The sequence below is a fragment of the Punica granatum genome, chromosome 8 (assembly GCF_007655135.1).
Source record: "Punica granatum isolate Tunisia-2019 chromosome 8, ASM765513v2, whole genome shotgun sequence".
NCBI classification, from domain to species: domain Eukaryota; kingdom Viridiplantae; phylum Streptophyta; class Magnoliopsida; order Myrtales; family Lythraceae; genus Punica; species Punica granatum.
Genome location: NC_045134.1, coordinates 18,724,774 through 18,737,066, shown reverse-complemented (window position 1 = coordinate 18,737,066; position 12,293 = coordinate 18,724,774). Strand labels below are relative to the sequence as shown.

Below are 12,293 nucleotides of genomic sequence, written 5' to 3'. Positions count from 1 at the left end.
CCTCTGTGAATTGCAAAGGTTCTTGGGATTACATTTATATAATCTACGAGTGTACGTAACGTAAACTACTTTAATGTTCATGATTGTATTTATTGCATCCACATGAGTATGTCCAACGATTGATATTAGTTGCTATGACTAATGTAGGATGAGGTTTCATCCACATGTGAAGTTTTACTAGTGTAGTTGCTATCACTAATGCATACCTCCCTGGAGGTTTGGGAAAATAGCACTCAACCCTATTGTTAAAGAAATATGTACTTAACCCCATTTAATTTCTTTGATCAAACAATTAATTTTAAGGAAAATACCAATTCGCTCAATAACTTTTTACCCTAAAGCATTTGACCAAATTCATCTGATCAAATAGCTTGACAAAAGGTTTGCACCCGGACTTTAGTTATGATCATTAGTCATACAATTGAACAAGTAGATTAGTAACTAATTTACATTCCCAGTAGATGATCATTGTTTTCTAGATTGAGTACAACTCTAGTTCAATTCGTATGTATCATTCACTTTGTATCATTTATATGTAATTAATTCCTTCTTGCATAGGAAATAGTAGGATTTAGCATAGAAGAAATGATACGGGGAATCCTTATATTTCTCTAAACGAGATCATATTTGACATCATTAAACTTCTCTGTTATTTTACAGACGAAAAGTTAATGAGCTAATAACTTTTCCGTTAAGATGGTTGAATTTTTAGTTCCCACAAAGTCCATATTAGAGCTGGGACATATGATGTTAAGTTGATTGACAAAACATAAAATGATTGTCCTAAAATAATTTGTTTTTTCTATTTATTGTTTTTAAAAAATCAGTGTGAGCGATGTTAAGATTGCAGGAAGTATGGATGCCGAGGACATTAATTTCAGATGTTTTTCTTTGTTGGTATTTGTAATCTCTAGGCATATTACAATCTCATCTCTTCTCGTATTTGTGTTGTGGAGGGCATCAGAAATGAACTTGGCCCTGAGACTTTATATTTATAATCTTTTATTTTAATGATTTATAGTTTCAACTAGAAGAAAGAAAAATAGTAATAACTGTAATCTTTTTGTGTAACTTCACAGGTATGTTATGCTTTTACTAGTTTAAGAATTGTGGAGCCTGCCTCACAATGATAACAAACCCAAGGTTGATGCATCTATGGCCCCTCATGTCCTTACCATGTTAGCAACTATCCCAAGGTCACTTGCCCTTGTTTTGCATGGAGACGTGTTTCTCACACAAGCGTAAAAGCTTATTATTTTCCACTAGGGTCAATATGTCATCTTGAAATATGTATTAAGGTTGGATTATTGTGAGGAAGTATATGGTAGAAATTAGAAAGTAAGAATAAAATTACCAATAAAAGAGTGAGGAAGTAGAATTAATATAAGATATGGAGTAACAACTTCCTTTTGAAGATAAATTAGGCCCAAGATGGAAAAGAGAATTTCACTGTGTCCACTAGACTAAGTAATTAGAATATGTTGTGGAATAAGGTTCAATTTTCTTTATCCTTTTTTAAAAGAATAGATGACATTTTTTTTTGTTACTCTTAATTTTAGAACTAAAAAGCTCAAATCTCATTACTGAAAATGATACATAAATAAGCATGTAGCCTTATTACATAAAACTGGAAAGGACTAAAACTACGTGATTCTAAATAATCAAGATACTATCCTAATATACAAAGATACATAAGAACATTACTATATACATAATAAAATATCTCATAATACTCCCTTCAAGTTGGAGAATGAGAATCCCGAATGCCTAATATGCTGAGGATAAGACGGAAGCGATCTCGACATAATACCTTGGTAAAGATGTCTGCAATTTGAAGACTAGTAGACATATGAGTTGTAGCTATTACACCGGACTTGATATGTTCATGATCGAAGTGACGGTCTATCTCAATATGCTTTGTTTGATTGTGAAATGCTGAGCTCGCTGCAATATGCAGAGCCGCTTGATTATCACAAAACAATCGAGTTGGCCACGTCATCCGAGCTCCAAGTGAGGTCAATAGACTCCGTAGCCAAATAATTTCACTGACTGCTGCCGCCATAGCTCGACACTCTGCTTCTGCTAAGGAGCAAGAAACTGTAGTATGTTTCTTTGTCTTCCAGGAGATCGGGCTGTTTATTCAATCCTCAGCTCTACAAACAAGTCAAGCCTTGAGCTTCTTGTCCTCTCATGATCCGGAGCCTCTTGCATGATGAGATAAACATACTGCATTCACGAGAGGAGAGAAATAAAATAGTTCGTATGAGCGTCTTTCCTTCTGAGCAGATTGACCCGATCTATTCAGAGAAGGTCGTCTAAACAGTCATGTTAATATGACAATCAAAGGAAACTCGGGTCACTTACTTCCATGGTACATCTCCAACAAGCATCCAATCTCCATCTTTATCTTCGTAAGTCGGAGCATATTCAGATCCCTTGTAGTAATCTCTCTCCGAGTGGTCGCCTGATAATTAAATTAGTAAAAATATTAATTATTCATGTACAATGAGAAAAAAGAAAATGTGAATATAGTTATTATCTTCTTGATAATCCATAGATTGATGTTTACCAGGTCCAATACTAAAGGTGAACATATTTTCCAACGCTTTGAGGAGTTCAGGGTAGCTCTTGTACTGCTTGAGATCCATCTTGCGAAGGTAGGGAGCTCCGTCCATGCTCACTTTTACGAATGTACCCGAAGCATTGGCATCAGCTTTCTTCGGCTGCTGCAAACTGTTTTTCCGGTACGACCTGATTGGTGGCCACCCCACTATCTGTGTCCTGGCAAACATTTCAGATATCTGTGTAAATCCTAGGCCTTTGCAATGGTACTTCGAAAGAAGATGAACTCTCCAAGATGCATCGGGCACTTACTTGGTGGGCGGAACCGTGGACTCTCGATTGTCAACATTAGAGGCGCCACTTTCTGACCTTTCGGATCTTGATCCGCTGGCCATCTCCAGGAAGCCCCTCTTGTTGCTCTTGTTGGCAGGTGGTGATTGCTTTGGAGGATCATCCGGTGTGCCGGGCAATCCTAGTCGGAGCTCTGTGGCCCTAAGGTTCTCATTGCCATGGAAGTCCATGTCGAATATTGCACCGCTTCAAAATCAGTATGACCAAATATAATTTCAAGAACTTGAAGTGTGGGTTTTGAGCTGCAGATTCAGGGAGAGTTGGGGATTCTGCGGTGGATAAGAAAAGATGTGATGGACGACGAGGGAGTTATATAGAGAGAGGAGATATATCATATACGGTGGTTACTCTTAAGAACGTATGTCCGGTTGACTTGTTCTCTTCGTGTATGATTTTCAAAAGGAAGTATCAATCTCAGACGCGGTTGCTCGCACGCGCTCGTAGATCTACCAATCGATACTGCCAAACCAACAATTGCGAATATTATGCCCAACGAGCTGAAAAGAGGAGAGAAAAATAAATAACTAAAATTCACAGTTCAACATATAAGAGAAATGAGATATATACTATGAGAGCTTTATTCGACTGTATTAGTTGAGAACAAATTAAACTTTCGGATATTAGGGTTTATACCGAAAAAATCCAATAGGGCTATAAAAAGATGATGTAGCGTAGTGACGCGTGTCCTCATGTATCATGCAAGAGGTTGTAGGTTTGATATTTCGCATAAGACTACTCATACCCTTTTATTAGCTATTATGATTTCTATTTTATTGTACTAGGTTTACATTCTTCCCTCGTAACCGGGAAAAAAAATCCAATACAATGGTACATGTCCTCGACCAAAAACAAGAGATTCTAAATTCCATTCTCGCTAATAGGACTTCTTGTACTATTAATGAATTGAGATGGGTGACTAGGGGTGTAACGGTCCCCCTAAAATTTTGATGCTAGAAGAAAATTTATGTATTTTCCTTCATTTCTCGATGAAATTACTTGTATTCGCCCCTCAAATCAAAATTTAGATCTTCCCATTTGGCATAAGCTGCTCCAAGCACCTCACGCCATCTCGATTCAGTTGCGTAAGTCCCAGTTTTCTACCCTTTTATATTTAGCTTTCCGGTACCCTTTACTCAAGCATGTATGAAAAAAATAAGATGACGGCGCTTCAATTCGAAGTCTCATTCGATGTTTACTTTTATTTATGTTTGTAGTTTGATTATTTTGCAAAATTTGGCCATATATATATATATATATAACATGGATACCTCTTAACATAAAACCTCATGTACCAAATGAGTTTGGATACCGGTGCTCACACCAAAAAAAAGCCCTGTGTAATAAGAATCTGAATACCTCAATTAAAACAGGGAAAGGTACTCGATACATATATTCGATTGATACATAGTATTCAATGAAAACTAAGAATTGCATACAAAGTTACGATGTCAACTATAATATTTTGAATATAATGTTCGGAATATTGGATAATAATATCACATAGATGTGGGATCATGGGTGGCAAAAGTAAGGTGTTGTGCCGAAAAGTGGCTAATCGGATTGCATTGTGAACATATTGTGAATAACATAGACATCCATATTTAGTCTATCAAAGATGATATCCGAAAACAATTTTAATGAATTAGAAATTCTACTAAGAATCAACATTATAGAGTGTACTAACGTACGTTCTCGCTTGATAACCTAGAAATTCCAGATTCAATATCCAATGGGATGACCTGTGCCACTTTATTAGTTATTAAAACTTTTACTTCATTGTACTAGGTCTACTAGCCTTCCTTGTAACTAAGAAAAAAAAAACATGATATTTCGGTTACAAAAGTAACTCATGAGCCTACTACAATGAAAGAAACATGATATTTAAATTTACATGGGCTTTCCAATCATCTTAATATCATCTTAATGTACTAAATCAAGTCGCCGTCGCAATTTCAACAGTTTTTATTGTGATGCGGGAAATATCCTAATTCTTCTTTGGTTAAATGCAATATTACTCTGGCCTATTAACAATTCTCGCTTGGGTTGGTCGTGGTCCCTAGATGCTTTAAATGAACTTCGAATATCACTTACAATTAATGGGGTTCTCAATGATGATTTTTAAATGTGATATTAGAAATATCCTAATTCTTTTTTTGTTTAAATACAAGGTTACTCCAGCCTATTGACAATCGTCGCTTGGGTTGGTCGTGGTCACGAGATACTTTAAATGAATTCCAATACCACTTATAGTTAATGAGATTCTCAATGATGATTTTTAAACTGATTCAAATAAGGATTTTTCCCGACTAAACTTTTATTTATTTATATGCATTTAAGCCCTTTTTATATTCATTCCATATACTATTAAGATGAATTTTGATATTTTCTCCTACATTCATGTACGTTTTTTTAGATAAGATTAATATTGAAATTTTCAATTAAATTTGTACTTAGTAAAAATTACAATAATTATAGTATTTTGTACTTATCGATTTGTTGTATTATTATGATATGGTACATTTTTTAACACTATAATGCACCCCATATATTTTTTGCTTTTTATACTAAATACAAAAATCCTCATAATATTTGAGTACATCCTAGTATGATGTTATGTGTCAAAAAGGTATTGAGATCAAATGAAATATATTGCATCTACCGAATATATATATATATATATATAGTAACGATAAGCTATAACGGTAACATATAAAAAAATTAGGAGATACTTAATGAAGAGGAATTAGCTAGAATTATATGCTAATACATATAACAAGTAGATATGAATTAATATTTTAATTTTTATAAAATTAATTATGTCTCTAACAAATATAATTCTCTCCTAATTTTTATGTAGATATTACTATCTTTAATATTTCAATAAACTTTTACCTTTTGATATTTTTCTTATTATATCGTCTAATTAAGTTTCCCATTTTTGTCCTCCACGTCTCTATGTTTATTTGACTAAGGCAATTTCGAATTTAGTGTATTATATCAATTTTAAAATAAGTCATATGATATTAATTTGTTAATATTTTTTACTTTTCAAAATTACTAATATCATGTCTCGCACTTCTACCATATATAATTATTGTTAGTTGAGAACTTTCATGGAGACCAATTGCATCGCGCTGGTCCCATCCTAGTTTATGCTAAAGTTACTAAAGACGATATAAATTCAGATAACTTGGTCCTTCGAGACGAGGTAAATATATTGTTCCCCTTTTTCTTTCTTTTAGGTTAACCCAAAAACAATCCTTATCTTCATATAATTCATTCATCAAATGTTCGGCACGAAAGTGTGGAAATATATAGTGCTAATATATATCCTCATTACCTATCCAAAAAGAAAAAGGAAAAGAAAAATTTATCCTCGTATGTTTACGAACATTATATATTTATATTAGCATTGCATAGTGACAATAAGTCGAACATATTTTACACTTATTTGGGGATGGACGCATTCAGGGATGGATCTTGGAGGTCGGTCGAAGGGGCTGAAACTGAAGAGTAGAAAAAGGAATAGTAACATTACAAAACCAAGGGAGGAACAATTATTTCATGTAAAAAAAAATGATATACTTGAGAAATTGTATATATGGAAAAAAAAAACCCCAAAATTTTTATAAAAATTTCAGCAATTTCAGTCTATACTTTGATGTGAATAGGAAGCGAGGCAGGGTTCGGGTTTCCGAGTTAATGGATAAGTATATGTAATTGCATATGGAATTGAAGTCGTCAAAATTATAGGGGGTTACTGTCCCTCTCAGTCTTTCTCAATCCATTACTGCACTTAGTATCAATGTTTAAAATCTCATGGCTAATGAGTCATTTGGTTTGTAAATTGTTAATTTACAAAGAATTGTTGTGAAGATTATTAAATAAATTCCACTATGAAATCATTTTATAGGGAAGATTATAAAAGAAAATTGTTGTGTTCAGTAAATGTATAATTTACATATGTATCTTTTGGCCTAGTTGGGTAAATATATTGAATTTCATGGAATATAGATGATAATATAATATATGATTTATTTTTATAGAGATAAGATTTGGGATAAATGATTGTAACTGATAATACAAATTATTTTAGTCTGTACTCTGGTATCAAGAAGCTTAATAGGCTCGAATATGAATAATTTACATTCTAACCGAATTGATCCATTAAAGAGTAAAACTTTTCAAATCAAGAATTTTCTCCATTAATAGAACCCGAATCTGGAACCTCATTTAATAAAGGCGAGCGTCGGATCGCTTGAAATAATATTTATGGGTAGTTAAAAGTATTTCAGTTGTAAAGATTTTTCCATCCACGATCTTAAAATCTTTAACAGAAAAAAATTAATTAATTATTAAGATTCATTTTAACAAACACCGACCTAAAATGACATGGAATTTGGGTGCTAGGCTGGCACTCGCTTGGACGATCGCGTGGGGTAATCTTGGATTTTGCAAACGGGATTATGCCGAGTGCTGGTCCCATAGGAGCAGCACCGCTGGCTACGGCGCCCTTCATTCAGGGGACAATGGGGGGACATCACCAGCCAATCGTGGTTCAATGCTGTGGACCCCACACAATGCACGGCCCTGGTCTGCTCCCACGTGGAGCATTTTCTCGACCTTCCGTCTGATGAGGAGCAGCGCATCTGCGACCCCTTTGGTCCCACTTCACGCGGATGTGTGTTATATGTGCAGTGCAGGCAACTGCCATGTCTGGGTTGACAATTGGTGGACAGCTTCTTGAAGAATCGGAACCTGTCGGGGTTTACTACTATATATATATATATATATATTTTTTTTTTTGGGAAATTGAACAGTGAAATTGAAGGAAATTTATTGGTCCCGTCCTGTACCATCCGAAGAGGTCTAAATGAATATAATCTAACTAAAAAAAAAACACAGTCAATTGGAGGTAACGATTTTAGGGTACAATCAACTATGTTGTGCTTTTGCAATCGGCGATGTTCATTTAGAATTCTAGACTGTATAGACAGTACCGAATATAGGCTTCCTTGTTTAAAATACAATGGCAATGTTACGATCTTTCTCAAATATACCCAAAAAATGAAAGATATTTGTTGACACCATATTTCAGATTTTTTGAAAGTAAGGCCCATTTGATGAGATTGAGTTAGATAATCCATCACAATTTCAGACCGAATAAGTTTTCGGTCCTTTTCGAATTTAAGTAGAAGCTCAACTTGATTGAAGGTTATAGGTTGCCCATGGAATTGTGGAAGTCTGATGGATTCTTTTTTTGCCCAACTCAATTCTGTCAAGAATCAGAGGTTAAGAAGAAAACGTCAGTTTTATCTTTGTAGAGAGCAGTTGGTGGAGTGAAGCAGTTACGCACGTTCAATAAGAAAGTAGAGTTAGCATGCTCATGAAGATGTAGTAACTGACAGAACATAATCACTTGGAGAAACTGACAGAAGATGTGAAGATCAAACAAGATAAGCACGTAATACTACACATTCACCTACTTTGGAGGACCAAAGGATTAAACCTGCACGTTCTCCAACTTCTCAACGTTCTGCAACATTAGAGTCTCAATTGACAGATCATGGAAACATGGTGCTTGGAGAGCAAGACCAACCTCCTCTATAAAGAGGTCCAGGGAGCCAAGGAGAACGCGCGCTCAACACAACCCAAAACCAGTCAAAACTCCGCCAGCATGCTGTCTTATCTAGCATTTTGTTTCCTTTTCTTTTAGACTGACCTGTCAATGTACAGTCGTTCCTTTCAACTTTCAGTTATTCCGTCAATTAATTTCCTTCAAGTTCGTCTTTGTTGATCCTAGCAAAGTTTTTTTACGTTCAATTCATCCGTCAGTTTCATTTGTATTCGTCTTCAATTCAATGCAATTAGATCTCCTTTATACACAATTTACTTATTCGCACTTTATATTTTGCATCCCAAGTTAATTTTCGTATCTCTTGAATAGTTCAATTATAAGTCCTTTTACATTGCAAGGCACCAAACCAATCACTTTCGTTTGATTAGAAGTTAGATTATGCGCATTTACATATTCTTGAGACTTACTGCCTCTAGCACGCCTGCGCATTTTCCTACAAACAACATTAGAAATTCAACCATGTAATTTTGGGATTGTTTTCTTTATATCTAAGACTAATTGTGTGTTTGCTCTTATTTTTCATTTTTATTGAGTTTCTTATCTTTTTATTAGCTCTCTATTTTTATAGAAAATGATTATAGTTCGAAAACTTTATTGAAATGAGACTCTATGATTTGTTTGTTTACAAAAATAACTTTACTTTACTTAACTTTTATTTTTCCCTCAATTCAACAACACAATTAGTACTTTTTTTTAATCTTTTTCTTCAAATTCTCTCTCTCTCATACTTTTTCTTATCTATTATGACAATTAATTTTAAATTCTCTCAACTACTAAACATTTTTCTTGAATTTACACTTTTTCCTCAATTCAACAATACAATTATTTTTTTTTATCTTTTTTTTAAATTCTCTCACATAATTTTCTCAACTATTTTTGTTTTTATCTTCTTAAATCAAACTAAATCAAATTAAATCAAATTTAATTTCATTACCAAACGTTATGTAAGATCTTATTTATTTTCCTTGATTGCAATCTGTCAAATTCAGATGTTTGGAATGATACAAATTGCTCACTCATACGATCAGTCAACCTAGCCGAGGTCACTGTGTCTAGGGCCTATCATGCTTTCAGACACCTCTTTCGCACATCCGTGTCATTAGTGATTCATTATACAATCAATGTAATTATCACATACCATGATGACCTAAAAGCCGAACTTTTAAAAGATATATTCATATAGTTTGTTGATTATTCTGAAATTTACGCGGTCATGTATTGTCGAGAAAAAAGAAAACATAAAAATTGACTAAGAATGGAAACAGTTCCATAATAAAAAAAATTATAACCATATCTTATTGCGATAATTGCAACGTTGGAATAGATTCTCAGTTAAGACCAGATGGCATTTTTATCCAAATCATCTTCCCTTTTCTTTTTTTTCCCGACATGAATATAATTTGACATTTTTTATCGATAGTATATAATTTGACATTTTAAAAAGAAGAAATATTTATAATGGGTTTGTCAAACCCTGGAGATGCTATGCATGGAATCTGGAATGTCATGTGGCATGGAAAGTTTCATCCATCCATAGTTGCTTCTCTACCATATAAACGGAGGATCATAAGTTCTTACAAAGAGCTTGAAAAGAAAACTTATATAAAAATAAATAAATTAAGTATATTTTATTCAAAATATTGATAAACCATCCTGTTGAGTTTGTATATCAATTCTCTCTATAGACAGTAAGTAACGTCGCTCTTGGGCATTGCCTTAGTGGTGGTATTGCTCAGATTGAAATTTCAGGTTCATATCTTGTTAGGAGGCCGTGAGAAATAATTTTCATAAATATCTTATATTCAATGTAGATGACTTGTTTGAATTGAGCAGTTACATCAAAGAAAAATTAACAAGCTTAACTGTTATTTTAGACTTCCTCGTCTTTGGAGATCAAGGCGAGGAGAATTGGTATAGTGAATAAGTCACAAATCCTCTTATCCAGCAGTGTAGAGATTCAAAAATTACTTGAATCACCTTGCAGAGTGGATCAAGGCTTAAGCCGACACCGAAGGATGATTAAATTGATTTTCCACCTATGTTTGAACATTAATTTTGAAATATTTCAAAGCGTAGGTTCTTATTCTTCTTTTGAGTTTGATGGTGTTTACAAAACACCCGGATAGTAAAAGACTTCCTTTCAGTGTTGGCCGCACGACCTCATCTCTGGCCAATGTTAATTACAACTAGGGCCGAACAACGTGAATTGATTTAAGTGATTCATCACTTATTTTTCTTAAACAAGGTCTTGGGTTCGAGTTTTATGAAGGGAAAGAATCCGTGCCGGTAGAGCTTTACTCCTTAGTGGCTAATCTGGATTGAACTAAATTTGTTGAGACCCATATATATTTTGAACTTCCGAATACCAGAGTGCACACCAGAAAATGAATTACTAGGGCCTGCCGTGGTGAAGTTACTCATCAGGCGAATCGAGGCCGATGTTGCCAACAGCTGCTGCATGCGGCCACAGCAGTCAATGTCATTTGTGCCTGCCAATGCGCCCCCTGATTTCTTCCGTCATGAGCCAACATCAATGACTTTTGAGCCTAGATTTGATGCCTGGTGTTGGCTCAGGCCATGCATCTAGACCAATTTCGTCACTTATAACTCAAAAACAACACCATCCCGCCGTGGACGAGGCCACCCTAACTGATGATGCTGAACTGATTACCTAAGAAATTCAGCTAGAGTTAAGGGAAACAAAAGTGAAAATTGAGAAAGTGGTTCCATAGAATCACACTCCTTCTCGACCTAAATTGAAAGTGTCTGGATTCGATTTTCACTGGTAAAACTTCCCTTACCCAATGAAATTTGTAAAACTTGAGTGGATTACTAATGTAGGCATTATAGCTTATTTGCGCATGTCCATCAAAAACAAAGTTTGCCTTTTGCATCGAAATTTTGGAACGATCTGATAACTCAATTCACCCATTTATTGCTGAGAGAGAGAGAGTCGAGAGAGAGAGAGAGAGCAGCAACATAATGGGGAGATAGAGACATCGCGTGTGGTAACCTTTCGTCCCAATTGCGATGGTCCAATCTAGCTAGCTATAGCTGCTAGACGTTGTTTCATAGGTTGTTTAACTTTATTTCCGTGCCTCATCCGATTGTTGTGTCCTTAAGATTACCTCATTATGAATGACACTTACACGCATGTAACACTGGCCAATAAATACTCAAAAGTTCGTGTTTTGTCGGCAAAGGATGATCCCCATATCAACCAATACGAGGCCCAAACCTCTTCTAAATTGCTGCAGTATAATAAACAAAGGCTAGGGGATGCGCGCTTGGATTTAGATCCGACAGTCGTAGCATGTAACAGACCAGCAATTCACATAGTTACAGCCTTAGCTTATGGATATGTCTGGGCTTACATGCGACGAATATTAAGCAGTGTTTGATCCATTTTTGAAAATGGTGTATCGAATGGGATCAACAATGTACAGGAAACGAGATACATGGTTTGATGCTTCCTTTACCTGCAAAGCGGGCTTTACATGTCCGAACATAACGATAATGATGAGATGTATCATGAATATATCAGATATATCGATGGTATTTTTTTGGTAAAACTAATAATATATATGACCTCGATTGACATCGAAAAGTAGGCAATTGAATGCAATGTTGACCAAAATCGTGGTGCCAAATGCTCTTCACGATATGCGTATATGTGCCCAGGATGAAGGAAAGCAACTGCAGTTATAGATCGATAGCAACTTGCTGATATTTTTTAGTATCC

The 12,293-nt window shown here is 34.9% G+C and overlaps 1 protein-coding gene across 1 annotated transcript; it reads right to left on the bottom strand.

Moving 5' to 3' along the window:
* Positions 1-1,564: 1,564 nt before the first annotated feature.
* LOC116188658 (auxin-induced protein 22D-like) lies at positions 1,565-3,181 on the bottom strand. Its single transcript, XM_031518145.1, has 4 exons — positions 2,875-3,181; positions 2,570-2,781; positions 2,365-2,464; positions 1,565-2,226 (listed from the first exon to the last, which is right to left on the bottom strand). Exons 1-4 carry the CDS (start codon positions 3,081-3,083, stop codon positions 2,154-2,156), a joined length of 594 nt encoding a protein of 197 aa, XP_031374005.1. The 5' UTR covers positions 3,084-3,181; the 3' UTR covers positions 1,565-2,153.
* Between the last annotated feature and the right edge of the window lie 9,112 nt (positions 3,182-12,293).